Consider the following 17,709-nt stretch of genomic DNA (forward strand, 5'->3'; position numbering starts at 1 on the left):
GGAAAACACAAACATGCTATCACGGTGAGCGACAGCTGAGGTTTACTGGCTGAGGAATATGCAGAAGACTGTGTGTACTTTGCTGCTGAAGTACGGTTCCTCGAGGCAGAAACCATCCATCACTTTGAACAGGTTTTCCAGAACACTGTGAAACACTTGATGCAGCTTTTCCCCGACCATAGGCAGCGGTTGCTGAGGCGGCAGAGTGGCTGTATTGAGTTCAACCTATGGATGAAGAGCAAATATTTGTAAACTGTTGCTTGTTTTAGCAATGACTGTTCGTCTACTATTAGGCCACCTCCAAATTAAACAAGCAAAATGACTCCAAAAAAAACATACAGAATCACAGGACAATACACAAAGCAACAGCAAATTTACACAAAATGAATCTACCAAAAACCATACCAAATCACAGAAAATCTCCACAACCACAAAAGCATAATAGAAATACACAAATTTAGTCTAAAAACACATAAGACTACACGTATACACATAAATACCTGAGAAATGTACAAAATGAGACCAAAAAAATACACATACATAACTCCAAAAACACACAAAATAAAACTACAACAAAATATACAAAATAAATCCAAAAACATACAAAACAACGGAAATACACAAATTTAATCCAAAAACATACAAAACAACAAAAATGCATACATTTAATCCAAAAAAACATACAAAATCACAGAAACCTGCACAAAAGGCCAATAAAAACCCACAAATTTAATATAAGTACACAAAACAACACCACAAATAGACATAAATGACTCCAAAAACTTGCAAAATCACAACAATAACACAAAAAAAATGCCTGACTCTTCACATTTTACTCTAAGTATTTAAATTTAGCGTTTTTAGTTGTAAAATGACTGCCCTCTATGACTTGAATGACAGCTATTGCAATTTAATTTTGCTATTGGCTGAGATCAGATGAGTGACGTCTTTTTGGATCAGTGAGGTCACTAACTGTCAGTGTTGGCCCCGCCCCTTCAATTAAAGATGGGAGGAGGGACTAGGTTTCCTCAGTGAGCATTGATGAACAGCTCCATGCAGAACTGTGCAGCGCTGTGGGGGCGGGGCTGCTGTGACTGGGTTTTAGTGACTTTAAGTTTGTGCTTTTAGTCTTTATTTGAATTTTAAAAAAAAGAAAAAACTCCAAATTAAAGCAAGTTTTACACACAGTTTAAGTGCAGACCGAGGTTTGTAATAACCTACTTTATGTACGCTGCTCGGATTGTCCAGGTCCATGTGGGCCATAATGCAGCCAGTCTTCAGCACTGCCCCTGGACGCTTGACAAAATGAATGCACCCAGACTGCTCCACAGTCAGAGTCATCACCATCTTCATCACCTGAGGCCATCGCAACAACAAAATACACATTACAAATACAATAAGGATCAACAAAATAAAAAAAAAGCTGTGAAAATTCACCTCAATCTCTGCAAACGTCTCCCCTGCCAAAATATGACCCCCGTCCTCCACCATGTACTGCAGCAGCTTGCCAGCAGAGGGCGACCTCAGCACGGTGGGGTCTTTCTCCTTTTCAAACACGCAGGTTTTGTTGCCGACGGTGATCCTGTAGCTGTGGGAGTGAAATAAAATGATGAAGTAACTGTTGACGATAAACCAGTATTAAATCATTTCAGTGTCCCTGGTTACTGCCTTGCCTGTTCACTTCCTCCTTCATATAAGTGGTGTGGCTGCACCCGTCATAACACAGCAGTAGGCCGCCGTCGTTCAAACTATGGACGTCTATTTCAATATTGGAGCCATTCATCGTGATGACATATGTTGTTGGGGATTGTCGAGCCACCTGCAGACAATAGGAACAAACATGAAAAGGTTTTTCATGACTATAGTTGTTTTTTTGTCAGATAAAGCCTCATAGATTCATAAACTGAAGGCCATATGCTCAAAAAATGTTAAAGGTTTAACCTGCCACTCGAAAGTTTGATTTGATCTCAACACTCCTTCCTTGGTTTATTGAAATTGTTGGAAAAATTTTGCGTATTGCATTGTGGGATGTGAAGTTCCATAGACGGATTCATAAAAGTGTTTTTTATTCATTCTTACTGTGATTTCTTGTGACTAGACAGGCAGGACAGTGATTTACTTGACACCATTTTTGTTCCCAGTTTGTTCCCGAAATTTCCCAGCCGAATTTTAATTTTGGCTGGATTCGGATCATTCCGTGTAAACGCCAAAATAAACATCCACCATTGTTTTGCCGCAGCCTTCAGTGAAAACACCAGAAATGTATTGGGAAGTCACTTTGGCAGAGTTTTTGGGGGCAAACACAAGAACTCACATTAAGAATGAATGAAAAACACTTCTAAGCATTCGTCTATAGCAGTGGTTCTCAACCTTTTCAGCCCCCAGCCCCCAAAATGTAATTCAAAAAGTAGGAAACATTAGTTTAAACTGGCAAATAATGGGTATGAAAAATCATTAAAATTGTTAAATTGGTAAAAAATAAGCATGAATTATAGTGAAAAGAAGTTAAAAGTGACAATAATGGGTCAATATATGCGACATTAGGTGGGAAAAGTGGTGGAAAGAGTTTATAAGTGCCTAAAATGTCAGCAAAGTGGGAAAAAAAAATGGCAAAAAAGCATTTAAATTTGATGGAGAAGTGGCAGAAATGGGAGTAATGTAGCAAAAATTCATGATAAAAATAGGTTAAATTATGGCAAAAAAAAAGTGATAAAAATAGGTTAAATTATGGCAAGTTTAGTGTAGTTGCAGAAAAAAGGGAAAATTAGGCAAAAATGGGCTCAAATTGTTAAAAAAAAAAGATATATATTCTTAGTTTCTTCAAGGCCACCTCCCAGTGTCTCACAACCTCTAATGGGGTTGAGAACCCCTGGTCTACAGGACTCCACATCCCACAATATAATGCACGGAATTCAAAATGAGAATTTTTACAATGGAGACCAAAACCAACTTTGAGCGGCAGTTTCAACCTTCTACATTTGTTTAAGAGTAAAGGATCTTCAACCTACTGATCTCTGAGTCCTACACTATGGATTTATCTGACATATCGTCTCCAACAGCTTTAAAGTAAACAAAGAAAAAACATTTACCTTTAGACAGAATTTAACTCCTTCATAAATCAGGTCCACGCTGACAGAGTTGAGCAGACTGGCTGCAGGCAGTACCTGCCCTCTACAAATGTAACAGTAAATATTATTAGGTCAGCTCCATCAACAGAGAAACAAACTACAGATGGGTTTCTGCAAACCTCTCCAGTGAGTGCAGGAAGTCAGATCTGCTCTTCCTAATACCAGCATCAGCAATGTGCAGAGCTCCACAGACGATGCCCAGCATTGTATCCGGTCTCTCCGCCTACAGAAGGAAGATAGGCCATCATCAAACAGCCTGCATAACAAGTCCACGGATCAGCACGGGCCACAAATTGAAGTAAACAAATCTACCTGGACTTTTTCTGCAATGAGATGATCCAGCCAGCTGGTGTCAATGTCATTGTTTTGAAAGCTTTCAGTCTCCAGTAGTTTAATGAGATATTCAACCGTAGTCCGGAAATCTCCTCGAATGGACAGTTCTTTCATTGCCACCACCATGTTTCTGAACAGCAACGTAAAGACGGCATCAAACACATCACCGCAGGTTTGGTTCTCCTACTTATTTCATCAGCAAATTAACACTGGATAATGACAAAACTCTACCCTCCTAGATGCTGCTGCTTTAGATTTTTCAGATTGTTCACATATCAAGTATGAGCTCATTAGGAAGACCAAGGCTGTGCTGGAAATGTCATAGTTGCGTACTACTCGTACTAAATTTGATGTCAAAATTAGTATTTAGTGTGATCACTTTAAATAGTAGGAAAACGCAAGAAATACCCAGATGTAACGGGACATTTTTTAAGAATGCATGGTGGGCACACTAGTCATACACTAGTAATACAGCCCCATGATGCATTGCAATGTTTTCAGAACTTTCAAAGGTGGAGAATCAACAGAGATGATAAGCCTGTGTCTTTGTAGTTTCCAAATGCATCTTGGGAAACTTCAAAGCATACTTCAGTTGAAATGGTTACCGTCCTAGTAGACAGTATATGCTCTTTGAGTTAGTAGTGTATAGTACAATGTTATATTTCCAACACAGCCCATGACTTGTGGAGTCAAAAATCTACTTTAAAAACCATGAATATAAAGGTTGAACAGTTAAACAGCATTCTAAAGCCACAGATAAGTCCACTAATATTTGAAAGTAAGATGTTTATTTGTCAGGTGAATGAGGCTTAATGTAAGTGTTCAGAGGGATTTCTGACAAAAATAAGATGGATTGATGTGTTTGCAGGTGTTTGACCCATAAGGCACTGGAAAAGATTTCCAATCAGTGAGCTAATGCTAACGCTAAATGAACGAAATTGAAGAATAGCAGGTCAGTGCTGGTTTTGAGTACTATGCACAGCATTCTTGGCTTAGTTGTGTCTTCAATGAAAACAGAGACTCACGAAATGGCTTCTTCCCGATTCTCTCCCCATGAGAAACAGTGTCCAAACTGGGAATCTGCAAACTCGTGAAGACCACCGGTCGCAGCCACACTGAAGTAACCCCAGACGTTTTTACTGCTGCGGAAGTTCAGTTCCTGCACAGTGCCCGAGCTGGGCTTGAACCCCTGCAAAGCAGCACAAGGATTAACGCTAAGCAAGTTAAAAAAAAATGGAAATAACTTGAAGCTTTAGTGCTAAAAGAACTGATTGTTACCTCATCTGGATTCTCGCTGGTGATCCGAGCAGCTATTACGTGGCCTCTCGGACTGGGGACACATTCTGGGGACTCAAAGTTGATGATTGAGTCACCCCAAGGACTCTCTCCGTAAAGCAATCGTATGTCCTTTATTCTATTGAGTGCGATTCCCATTGCAATCTATCAGGAATGGAACACAGATAAGTACAGTTTTTTTCCAGCATGTAGGACGTTATTTTTTTTCATTTAATGTTGAGGGTGCAGCCAATACGGCGGAACAGCCACTGAACATCACGGTGAACTGAACGTTTAAAAACGAGCTTCGGATAATACAGGGCAAAGGAAAGCTCTCACAGCTTTGATAACAGCACTGATGCAACAAGTTCCGTATGCAGGACTGTGTCTGAGTGAAGGGAAATTGCGTGCGAGTGACAGCAGGAGTCAGTCATACATCTGTTGAATATTTGTTCTTACGTTCTGTGCCTAAAATAAGGTGTTTGCTTGAATAAAAAAGTAATACAGGTAATAAATGGAAGTTTCTAGACCGGGGAGGGGTGCTGGCTCGTATGCATTTACGGTGGGAAGAGCGTATAAGATGTACAATAATGTTGAAAATGTAAGATATCTCAGACAGTTTTGACAGTAGGAAATAATAAGCGGTATAAAGTGGCCAAATCATCACGTTAAGGTTTGTTCAGAAACGATTGCGTCTGGATTCTGAATCAGAGTCCAGACTCAACATGATAGTTTCTGGGGCGATAGTGCATGTCTGACGGATGGAGAGGCGTATCAGTCTGGTTTAGGGATGCACCAAAATTAAATTTCTTGGCCAAAACCGAAAACCGAAAATGAGAAAATCAAGGCTTAAAACCAAAAACCCAAAATAAATTATTATACACATTATTAGTACCACTGTGTGCTCTGTGTGTGGCATGCATAATTTCTCGTGTGCGCTGGTTAAATAATCTAATCTAAGTATCTCTGTGAACCGCGCCCAGACAGACTCTGAAACCAGATTTAGGCTGCCGTGTGGTACGTGTTGACGTGACACAGAAACATAAATGACACTTAAGTGCTCCATCAACACTGCTCATAAAATGCTTTTGTGCTCAGACGCTCTGTGAGTCCACAGACAAGTTGGCCTGTTTACAGACAAGTGCGCGCGCTGACCGAATGTTTCGGTGAGAAAAGTGTTTCACTCGGAAAAGGCCCAAAAGTGCATTTAGGGTTTTCGGCTGAAAACAGTGCATCACTACTCTGGATCCAATAAATACTGACCTTAAAAAGCTGTAAATGGACTGATATGAAGATGTGGGGTAGTGAGGGGGTGAGTTTCTGTGCAGAAGGAAGCTCATTAGATTACACTGAAATACACGGAAATCTCCGTTAAACCTAACGGTAGTATAGCAGCCCGCCTACCTGCCCGTTCTGATTGGCCGAGTCGCCTGAAGGGCACCCTCATCAGCCAATAGAGTGCTGCCTATGTGACGGTGAGGCCTTCACGTAGATTTTTCTTGGAAAATTGCTAAATTATTGTAATGCGGCCAATACGGCAGTGTGTTCAATAGCTTGGAAAATACTGGGATTATCCCAGTTTAAAGTCCTTTAATGAAAGGTTTACCTGAAGTTGGGCAGCTGGCAGGTTCACGTCTCCAATCATCTCTGTACAGGGATGTTCCACCTGCAGCCGCGGGTTCAGCTCTAGGAAATAGAAGCTTCCATCCTCAGAGAAGAGGTACTCCACTGTCCCTGCGCTCACGTAGCCCACCATCTTGGCCAGTCGAACAGCGTACTGAGGGGGAAGTGACACCCAGTCAAATCTCAGAAAATGTGGAATAGTGGATCAAACATGTGCGGTCGGTGGCGTAAACTCACCTGCTCCATTTGCTCGAATGTTGAAGCAGCAGCTATGGTGGCCGGAGCCTCCTCGATGATCTTTTGGTGGCGTCTCTGGATGGAGCAGTCACGCCCGAAGAGCGAGATGGCGTTCCCATACTCGTCAGCCAGTATCTGTACCTCTAAGTGTCGCGCGTGCTGAGCCAATTGCATGATGAAGATGGGTGAGCCAGGTACTTCGGTCTCAACCTGTAAACAGAAACGGAAAAACACTGAATCCTATAACGCCGATTGTAAAATTGCGCACGCTAATGTAAACAGTAACTTTTTGCAACATTTAGTAACAAACCATGTTTAAAAAAATGTATGTGAAATTTTTTGTTCCTTGTTAAATCTAAATGTAAATATTATATCTAAATGTTAAATATTAAATCTAAATGTTAAATATTAAATCTAAATGTTAAATATTATATCTAAATGTTAAATATTAAATCTAAATGTTAAATCTAAATATTGAATAGTGGATTTAAATGAAAAATCTAAATGTTACGTTTAATATTTAATATGATATTTAATATTTATAATGTCACAAATGTTGCTGTAAATCTGGTAAAAAGTAACATTAAAAAAATGCACATATTTTTCCAATGGGGAATATACAACTTGAAACAAATTCCAGAATACACTAACCTGTCTAAAGTAACTGGGAAAGTCCTCGGAACTTTCAACTTTCCTGATGCCCTTCCCGCCTCCACCCTCAGATGCTTTAATAACAACTGGATAACCAATTTTCTCAGCTTCCTGTAGCAAAAAACAAACAATTACTATTCCACCATATTCATTCAATGTTTTAATACAAATTGATGTTTAACAGACTTACAGTGATTCCAAAGTCTACATCATGGACGCAGCCTTTCCTGTAGAGCTCTGCAGGAACACTGATTGCGTTCCCGAGCCTTTGGTCGTCCTGAGTCCAGTCCACTCGTAGACCTGGTGCACAGAGACAGAACAGACAATCAAATGGAAATAGTGCAAAGGGTTATATCTAAACATGAGTGTAACACATGTCTGCATATCATATCAGGAATCTCTATCTATAGGAGTGGTTTAAATGGTTGATGATAAAAAACTTTAAAAATCTGTGACATGGGGATTTTATTGCACAGTTTTTCCATGAACATGCCAAAAAGATGCAAAAAAAAAAAAAGGTTGGGTGGTTATAACAGACGAGCCAGGGTTGTGCTCAATTACAATTATGTTTTTAATTATCCATGTTCAATTACAACTCAAATATGATTACGGTGACCAGCGTTTCTTCCAATTACAACCTAAAATTACAATTAATTTTTCCCCTGAAAGTCAATTACAATTTTGCAAGTTCAAATATAATTAATAACATTTACTAAGTCTGAAATAAATAACCTCATAAAACTTAACCTTCCTCTTGTGTTAGCATTACGTATGATAATAATAATAATAACAATAATAATATCTATCATCAAATTAATTTTTCATCTCTTGGTTACTTTGTTAGGCTTCCTTATCCAGAAAAATATTGGTATTAATGTTTATGGTGTGGTTGTCTGGGCCTTCTTTTTCAATTTACCCCTAGATTTTTCTTTTTCATTGTCTTCTGTGAAGTTTCTGTATGTTTGGCTAATTTTTATTATCTTTTTGTGTATTATTGCATTTTCTTAATGTACTTTTGCTGTTTCCTTCGTATTCTTTTAAGTTATTTTGTGTATTGTTTTACAATTTTGTTTGTTTTGTTGTCATTTGATGTATTTTTCTGTCACTTTGCATGTGTGAAGTAACTACTTTGGGGGCCCGCAGTTGCCCATGACTGGTGTAAAAGGTTCTAACAATTGGTTGTAAAAAAAAATATTTTGCAACAGTTTGACACACTCTGATCTGAGCAGTTTCCAAGTCAAGATCATATTTTATGCACATGGTCTTTCTGGTCAAGTATGCTTGAATTTGTTTTGTAACTCTGATGTTTTTTCATTTATTTATCTTATCAATCCAAACGATGTCCAAATAGATTTAATAACTCATGGTTTTTAAACCAAAAAAACATTTATTTTTACTAACATATGCATAGCACGTAAACGCCCGGTCACTAGGTGTCAGTGAACCACATCAGACCTTGTTAAACTACCTCACTCTTCAATGCATTTTAGCTGGAAGTTGATTTTACTTCATTTTCATAAAATATACAGAGTACTTTTAATAATTCAGGAACTTAACAGAATGAGAATCTGTTGTAGAAGCGAAAGTGTTTTTGATATTGGTACTTGAATTACAGTTAGTGACCATATACTTCTTCTCGCAAGTTTAAAAAGAATAAAATAAATTGTATGTGTACTTGTAAAGGTGAAATTTGTAATTATTGACATTGTGATATATATCATAATGTTTAGTATCGGGATCTATTGTATTGTGAATGGTATTGTATCATATCGTCAGATTCATGACAATGCACACCCCTATTATGAAATGAATATTGTCCAATATGTTTTGGTAGACTACAAATTGGAAGCTGTCTTATCGTGATTCCCAGTTGTAACTATAAATAACATCAACAATCAAATTGCATCTGGACTGTTTCTATGTGAATGGTGTCACTGGTCCTGACTGTAGGACTTGAAACTTGTGATGCGTCACCTGATCCACTCCATGGTAGCGTGGGAATGTCTGCACTCTGTGCTACAATGGAAGAAGCCACCTTATCTCCCAGAGCCCACATTGCATTACTGGATGGCCCTGAGAGGAGCAGCAGGAGAAGGGCGATGAAAACATGCAGACAGCTTTAGTTTAAGCCAACCAAAAACACATTCTTATTTTTTTTTTACCCAAGAAGGCTATTCCAGCTTTATGCAAGACCTCTGGAAGCTTTGGATTTTCAGATGCATGACCCCAACCGGCCCACACAGCCTTAAAGGAGAAAAAAAAGGACACAAGTTGTGTTTATTGAACAGGATAAAAGTCACAGGTGGTCATTCCATGTCATTTCACAAATAGCCCATGCACTTCGGTCTAAAAAATTTCAGACATTTTTACCAATTGTTCCGTGATTATTTAATAGGCACACTGTAAATCTTAAGTTTGATCAAATGAATACTTTTTGAGTTATGGACATCTTAGTGAGAAGGGTATGTATTGATTTTTGCTCCTCTTTAGTTTTCTTCCATTTTCAGCTTCCAATATCTCAGAACTACACCACATAGGAAACTGATATTTGGTATAGTATTACAACTCCACCTACTCCCTCAGAATATATAAAAATATCTGCTATACATCCTATCTGGTGGAGATGCCAGCACGTCAAAATTGGATAAAAGTTTGTCGGGGTTTCAACATTTTTGGGTCTTCAGTAAACAACTTTGCATTTGCCTCAGCTCCCTGTAATTTAATCAGCTTTGAGCTATGTACATAGACTACTAATGATTAGTCACATATATGCATTGGTTCTTGGGTGACAGTCTTTTTAAATCTGAAAAAATGCTTTTTTTACTATTTTCATTGGCCCATAACTGCATGTGGGAATGTAAGAAAAAATCTGTTTTAATGTATAGTATAAAGGTTACTCTGTCTTAGGATATAAAACAATTTTACTTTATGTGACGTCCTCATTTTTATTTTGGACCCCAACTTTGGGGTGTTTCACCACTCGCAAGAGGACATTGTAGCTTGCCTCTGTAGCTGCATTTCCATTACTCTTGGAAATGCGCAAAACCTAAATAGCGCAAAAAAAAACTGGTGATGGAAAGACCTGAATTTCAAAAAAGCACTCAAATATCACAAAAATGTTTTTACGCTTTCATGAGGAGGTATTTCAGACATTTCTATATTAAAATGTGTGCGCTAAAGCGCTATGAAAACAATTTTTCCACAAATACACGTCACAGGACATGACGTAACTGGTCACATGAAGACTTCTCTCCGAGAAAACATGGAGCAGTACGTGTAAACAGAAGAGGAGACCGGAACATTTATTCGCAAATTACTTTAAAATTATTACTGGTACATTAGACGTGAAACAACAAAGGAATACGGAGCGGTATAAGGAGGTTCTGAGCGTCCGTCCTCCTGCAGCAAAGTCTTGTGGGATGAGATTTCAGGGGAGTTACGAGGCTCCAGCCCAAAACAACATTCATGGGAAACATGTTCAAAGCGCTATTATACTTTGACATTTAGAAATATCGCTTTTATTTCACAAAAATCTGTAACGGAAACGCAACTTGTGTCTTATAATCCAGAAAATCAACACATTCCCCCCTCACTAAACTGTCAACATCTCAAAAAATATTTATCCTATCAAACTAAAAACTTACAGTGTGCCTATTAAATAATTACGGAACAAGTGGCAAAAATGTCAGAATTTTTTCGGACCAAAGTGCGTGGAATGTCCTGAAAATTTGTTGAAATGACATGGAATGACCCAGGTAGGAGGATTTATACATGAGAAGTTATATGCTTGTGTAAAAGACCAATCAATTAAATATACCTGAACTGAGCTTCTTTTGGCAACATCCAGAATCAGTTCAACATTAGCATAGTTGTTGTTGTTGGTACCGCCAGGAACAGCCACATAATGATCAGCAATCTTTATATATTCTGCAGCACAAGAAGGGTTAACAGCACACAAGGATTAGCCTTCCTCACAGTTTGACAGCTGGTAAAAAAAAAAAAAAAAAGATCAATTCGGCAACAACCTGCATTGGCTGACAAGTCTTCAGGGGTTACCATGACCACAAAGCGGATGATCTTCTCATTGCGGAACATTTCGTATGACCAGCGACGGATAGAGCGTATACATTTGACTGCAGCAATGCCATTGTTAGCTATCAGCACCTGAAACATGAATAGATTTACATTGTAATGACTTTATTAGGACAAGTGTGAAACTCGGGAATGACGGTCTCACTTTTTCTATGACTCGGCTTCCCCCGAATCGTGTGACGAACTCAGCGGGAGAAGCCACGGTGAAGTCTCTGTGTAGGTCAATTTTTCTGTGTTCACGCTCCTTTTTCAGCAGGTGAAGACCTGACATGCTCGGCCTGCAGAAGAGCACGTACAGTTATTCATTCAAACTCAGCTACCTGAGCACTTTACACTGTGAAAAACAAAGGCTTGGACAAAAAAAGTCTGCAGACGCCTCCCCTTTTTTAATCAGAGTCTGTTCACAAAGCACGAGAGCAACAAGTGCATGACAGCATGGAAAAATCAAAAGCCCAAAGTTCAGCTTCTAGGCAGCCAGCTTAAGCAGACTGTAAACCAGGCCCTAATTCAAGTGTTATCATCAAGAACACAAAAGATACACACTGTACTTTTAGTCCAATTTCCAGCTGCCACTGAAAACCATATATACATATATATATACATATATATACACAGCAGCTGAACTACCTTAGGAGAGGCTTTGCAACATCAATTAAAAGAATAGCTTCACTTTCAAATATAGAAAGTTTATTTTGTCTTTTTTTTGAAAAATACTAGTGCAGTGCTCGTAGGAAGCATGTATATATGTATTACTGTAATATAGGATAGCATACATCTGCAGCTTGTTGAAACAGAGAGAGAGAGAGTTAAAACTACAAATGAACTTTCTTTGATTCTTGTTTTTTATATTGCCATTGAAAGAGGCCATTACGTCTCAAAATGACTTCACTAATCAATCAATCTTTATTTGTACAGAGCCAATTCATAACACGTGTTATCGCAAGACACATCACAGAAAGCAGGTAAAATACCTTACCTACTTGTTTGTTATCTAATTACGTCATGACTTTGATGCTTTAACATACATTACATTATATTTTTTTTATATATTTTTTTTTAAATATTAGAATATCAAATGTAATTAAAAGACTGTTATGTGGGGTGAAATTGCTGGCTAAAACATCATACCCTCCTTGTTTATCCAGGCTTTTGACTCTGAGAGAATCTATGACGTCATCATCAGCAAAGAAACTTGCTTTGGCAGTGGCGGGCCGTGCATTTCACCCCTAGGCCTTCAGTGACATCCTACTTAGTCAAACCTAAACTAATACACAGTGCATCACCCTTAATCTAGGCTGTTTAAAATCAATAAGCTGGCGTTCACAATAAAGAGTAGGAAACTAGGATCATGGATACTGCCAAATCTAAAAAATAAAAGCTGATTTTAAGAGATTAGGCAACAAAGTTTTAATAAGTCCAGCAAAAGTATATGTTAGCTTAAACAAGTCCGTCCAATAAAATGTGCATTGTCGCCATTTCATATAAGACACCAACGAGGCGATAACGAAACCAACAATTCATTGAAAATTAAAAAGGTAAAGCTAACACATTATTTGCATTTGTTTTGGAGAAAATGCAACAGCAAAACAACGTTATTTACAGAATAATCAGAATTTTTTTTTTTTTATTTGTTTTGCTATTTTATTTCCTTACTATTGATTGATTATTAACAAAATGAAATGGTAAAAATATTAAAAATACAAATAAAATTCAATGCTTCAATGCTGAGAATGAGCGCTCATCAGAGGCTACACCTTACAGCCGCCTTCCGGGTTCTCACGAGTGCTTATCCAATCACAGGATGCATAGATGTCATCTTCCGCGTAAGACCTTCGAGGTGGCCAAGGTGTCGCAGACTCGAGAGCTGATTGGCTATTGCTACTGACTGTGTCCGTTCACTTACAGTGCGCAGGCGCCCGCTCTGTTAATTCTGAAGGCCAGAGGCAGATTTCACTGAACCTGGCAACACAAGCTAGCTGAAATGTGATTGGATAAACACTCTACCATAATATATAACACCGGAGGCAGCGCAACCAAAAAAATATAATATGTCATAAAGAGAACAGACCAGGGAGAAAAGGCCTCGCTGGCCCATCACTGATTAACGCTATCATTGCAGCCCAAACAAATTCGACATTGCACACCCTTGAACCAAGCAGCAGCCATGTTGAAAGTCGCAGTTATGTCTGTCCCTGAACCGCAGATATATTTGAGCCACAAACAGTCAGACACAGACAGAGATTCCTTGCTTTAAAGATAGATGTTAAGATTTAATTTTGTCTTATTTTTGAATACATTTATTCAGTATGTTTTTCAGGAAATTTACTTTGATTTTCTGAAATGTTTCGAAGCGATCAGCAGATGCCTCTGAAGAAGACTGGCAGTTGACAATTAAAACAACATTTCAGGAGATCAAAGTGAATTTCCTGAAAAACAGTTGTCTGAATAAATGAAACCTTATTACATAGATTCACTTTTAAATACATGCTACCCCTTTAACTTAAGAAGACAATTCTAAACCATTAACCATCTGTTTTTCTAGCAAATATTTAAGAATCAATGGAAATTTTACTTTTCCTTTAACTCAAGGGATTCAATCGAACATAAAGTCAGTTAAACTCTATATATGTAGTTTATCATCATGTGAACTGAAAACTGCTCTGTACATCTACAGGTGTAAACTGCATTATAATAATATCATTACAGCATAATAAACAAAAGAAAACCGGCTCAGCAGGTGTGTATTGATCCACTTTACGTGTTAAAATACCAACTGCTCTTACACCGTCCAGCGATTCGTGCGCGTGTCCTTCAGCTGTTGCACTTTCACAAACCTTGAGTCCATATTTAGACTTGACTGAAGAACACCTGCATGGCCTCAGCGTGCTCCACCTACAGCTGCAGATCAGCTGTGTCTCAACCGGTGTGAACTTTAAACTTCCTCCTATCGCGCCGGCTCCCTCAAGAAATAGTTTCTAAAACCCTGAGCTAACAAGTGTCTCTTTTATGATACAATACAGAACAAAGTGTTCTTTAGTGGAAAACTGTTTGAAAACGTGTAACTAAGTACGGAAATAATTAGGAGAAGTCCAGTGAAGAATGTGGGCTTATCAATGTGCAGCATCATAGCGACAACCTTTGTGTTTTACGACCGCTTCTGTCTGAGAGGCTCAATGTTCATGTGGTGAACATTTGAGGCAAAGCCGTTCTCTTCAAAAACACTATCAAGAAGTCACTAAACATTCTGCAGGAGGCAACATTTTTCACTCTTTCTGCTGCTCGAGCACAAAGCCACAGCTGTCCACACACACACACACACACACACACTTATGACACACACGACACACATGACACACACACACAAACACAACACGCTGCAGCTTAAGCAAGTATCAAATTCCACAGAACACCATGAGACTCACCTCTGCAGATATGGAAATAAGTTGGAAGCCGAGCAGTTATTTCCCTCCATTACAAATCCTACAGAGTCTCTGTGAGTTGCTGGATAGTAAAATACATTAAAAAAAACCTAGGTTCACATTCTAAAACCAAAACAAAAGGAGAGCCACCAGTGCTTCCTCCTGGGTGTTTCCTCCCTTCTCTCCTCCCACATGAAAAGCTAAGCTTTCACAGAGCACAACCCCCTCCTCACTGCCGTGCAGGCCTAAGCTGAGCAGAGACCGGCTTTTTTAAAGTCTCTCCTGGAGCTCTGCTGCACCCTGTGCACTAAAGCAGACGTTTGAAACTCAAGGGTGTCTAGTGTTCAAAAGGCCGAAACACCCCCTGATTCAAAGGAACACGACTGAGGATGAAACCCAAATTTACATCCTTCCCATATCTGAGACAGCTCGCACGCCACTCTGACATGATAAACCTCATGTGACTACCATCTTTTGGCGGTTTAACATCACGTCCCATGTGTAATGATCTAGAAGAATACATGTTTTGTATCTTTTTGCACTACTTTAAAAAACAAAAAAAACAACAACTTTTGAATAAAAAGCACAACCCACAGTTATTTTAAAATGCACTTTATAGTCTTTGGTAAATATGCGGTAAAGTGAATTAATAGACTGAATGTTTACTTTGAATACATAAAGTAATAAAACACATAATATACAGTATATATAATAAAAATAATAATTTTAAGAGAATAAACATATATATATATAGATACACACATATAGTAAAGTAATGCTTAAAGCTGATATCCGGAGTTTCTGAGAAATCTGTTTATGTATGATTCTTTTGAAATTCATAAAAATACCTAACTAGTCTTTTATTATGGTCTACTGCCAGTGGTCATTCATATACATTAATGTATACTGTATAAGTCCCTCCTTCGACCCAATGCAACCTTGTTATGTTCCGCGATACGCGTGCAGAAAAGTAGAGGCGTGGCTTCTGGTAGATTGCAGAAGCAGGGGGAGGAAGTGGACCTGTTGAGGGCGGACACCGCCTCAGAAACTCCGGATATCAGCTTTAAGTCTGTCCATTTTTTTTTTTTTTAATCATATTCTGTATTACTAAGTCAAACCTGTAAATTATCTTGATGTAATGTAATGTTGTGTATTTTTGTTGTCCTCTTTGTATCTTTTGGATATTTTTTGTCGTCCTTTTGTGTATTTTTGCAGGATTTTTATGTACTTTTGCTGTTGCCTGTGTATTTTTCTATATTTTTTAAATTTTTAGTTGTTATTTTGTGCATTTTCTACTATTTTATGTGTTTTGTTGTCATTTGTTTTTTGTTTTTGTTGTTTCCTGTCACTTTGTGTGTTTGAACTAACTACTTTGGGGGCCCGCACAGAATTAGACCGAGGGCAGCATGTGGTCCCCGGGCCACCAGTTGACCATGACTGGCGTAAAACAATTGATTTTTAAAAAATGTTTTGCTGTCAACAGTTTGACACACTGATCTGACCAGCTTCCAAGTCCAATTTATTATTTTATGCACATGGTCTTTCTGGTCCAGTATGTTTGGATTTGTTTTGTAACTCTGATGTTTTTATTTATTTATTTATTATTTTTCATTCTCAAAAGTTCTCTGCAACAGTTACTTGGACTGCGTATATTAAGGATCAGTCGCCGCATGTGAAATTAACTCTACTCTTTTTAAATTAGATAAAGATAAGAGCTATGAAACAGTTATCAGAATATTGTCCAATAAGTTTTGGTCTGTCACAAATTGGAAGCTGTCTTTTAATGATTCCCAGTTGTTACTATAAATAACACTGACACTCAAATTGCATCTCGACTGTTTCTTCTATCAAGAGAAGAAAAGCTGTAAATGATCTTACTGGTTAATTAAACATAAATATAAATGTTAAATCTAAATGCTAAATTTTTAATTTAAATAGAAATGAGCTTTATTGCAATAATCTGTCATATTTACACTGTATTAGAGATGTTCATGAATATGCACTGTCCCTATCAAATACATTTAAAAAAATGTTAAATCTAAACATTAAATGTAAATCTTAAATGTTAAATGTATATGTTAAATCTGGGTAAAATCATGGGTAAAACTAAATATTTAGCTATGCCAATTCACAGGAAGTACCAAAATAAAAGCTAATTGACGAGAATGAGCGCTATCCATGGATTTAATATTTAACATTTAGATTTCATATTTAGATTTAACATTGACATTATATTTTTATGAGAAAAGTAAATCACAAATATTGTTGTAAATCTGGTCAAAAGTAACATGAAAAAGATTTGGCATGCGCAACTTTACAATTGGCGCCCTATAGTCCCAGTTGTAACTATAAATAACATCGACTCAATTTGCATCTCAACTGTTTCTTCTATCAAGAGCAGAAATGCTGTGAATGGTGTCACTGGTTAAACATAAATCTAAATGCCAAATCTAAACATGAAATCTAAATATTGAATGTTAAATCTAAATGTAAAATCTAAATATTCAATGTTTAATCTAAATGTTAAATCAAAATGTCATCGGTGAACCTAAATATTTAGCTATGCAAATTCACAGGAAGTACCAAAATAAAAGCTCATTGACGTGAACGAGCGATATCCGCGGATTATATATTGAACATTTACATTTAACGTTGACATTATATTTTTACAAGAAAAGTGAATCACAAATTTCACAATTATTGCTGTAAATCTGGTCAAAAGTAACAAAAAATGCAACTTTACAATTGGTGCCCCATAGTCTTATCATGAGTCCCAGTTGTAACTATAAATAACTTCGACACTCAAATTGCATCTCGACTGTTTCTTCTATTGAAGAGCAGAAATGCTGTGAATGGTGTCACTGGTTAATCAAACAAATTGAGAATGCTTGCATTCTAGAGGTGACGCGCATTTCATTTATTGTGTTTTAGACAAATATGCGCACACACAC

General features: G+C 37.7%; 1 protein-coding gene across 4 annotated transcripts in view; it reads right to left on the bottom strand.

The window, feature by feature from the left end:
* Positions 1-17,709, bottom strand: part of acacb (acetyl-CoA carboxylase beta) — a 66,318-nt gene that overhangs the window by 35,213 nt on the left and 13,396 nt on the right. For 3 of the 4 annotated variants that reach the window (XM_028458171.1, XM_028458172.1, XM_028458173.1), the window contains 18 exons: positions 11,485-11,617; positions 11,273-11,411; positions 11,065-11,174; positions 9,410-9,491; positions 9,222-9,320; positions 7,438-7,547; positions 7,248-7,358; positions 6,597-6,806; positions 6,343-6,513; positions 4,740-4,901; positions 4,487-4,650; positions 3,441-3,591; positions 3,248-3,351; positions 3,090-3,171; positions 1,674-1,819; positions 1,438-1,588; positions 1,222-1,356; positions 79-225 (listed from right to left, as the gene is read on the bottom strand). In XM_028458171.1, the coding sequence (XP_028313972.1) occupies positions 79-225; positions 1,222-1,356; positions 1,438-1,588; positions 1,674-1,819; positions 3,090-3,171; positions 3,248-3,351; positions 3,441-3,591; positions 4,487-4,650; positions 4,740-4,901; positions 6,343-6,513; positions 6,597-6,806; positions 7,248-7,358; positions 7,438-7,547; positions 9,222-9,320; positions 9,410-9,491; positions 11,065-11,174; positions 11,273-11,411; positions 11,485-11,617 (2,407 nt within the window). Of the gene's footprint in view, positions 1-78; positions 226-1,221; positions 1,357-1,437; positions 1,589-1,673; positions 1,820-3,089; positions 3,172-3,247; positions 3,352-3,440; positions 3,592-4,486; positions 4,651-4,739; positions 4,902-6,342; positions 6,514-6,596; positions 6,807-7,247; positions 7,359-7,437; positions 7,548-9,221; positions 9,321-9,409; positions 9,492-11,064; positions 11,175-11,272; positions 11,412-11,484; positions 11,618-14,761; positions 14,890-17,709 lie in introns of those variants that run through there. The other variant, XM_028458174.1, reaches the window with a different exon arrangement.

This window comes from Gouania willdenowi, chromosome 9, assembly GCF_900634775.1.
Source record: "Gouania willdenowi chromosome 9, fGouWil2.1, whole genome shotgun sequence".
NCBI classification, from domain to species: Eukaryota; Metazoa; Chordata; class Actinopteri; order Blenniiformes; family Gobiesocidae; genus Gouania; species Gouania willdenowi.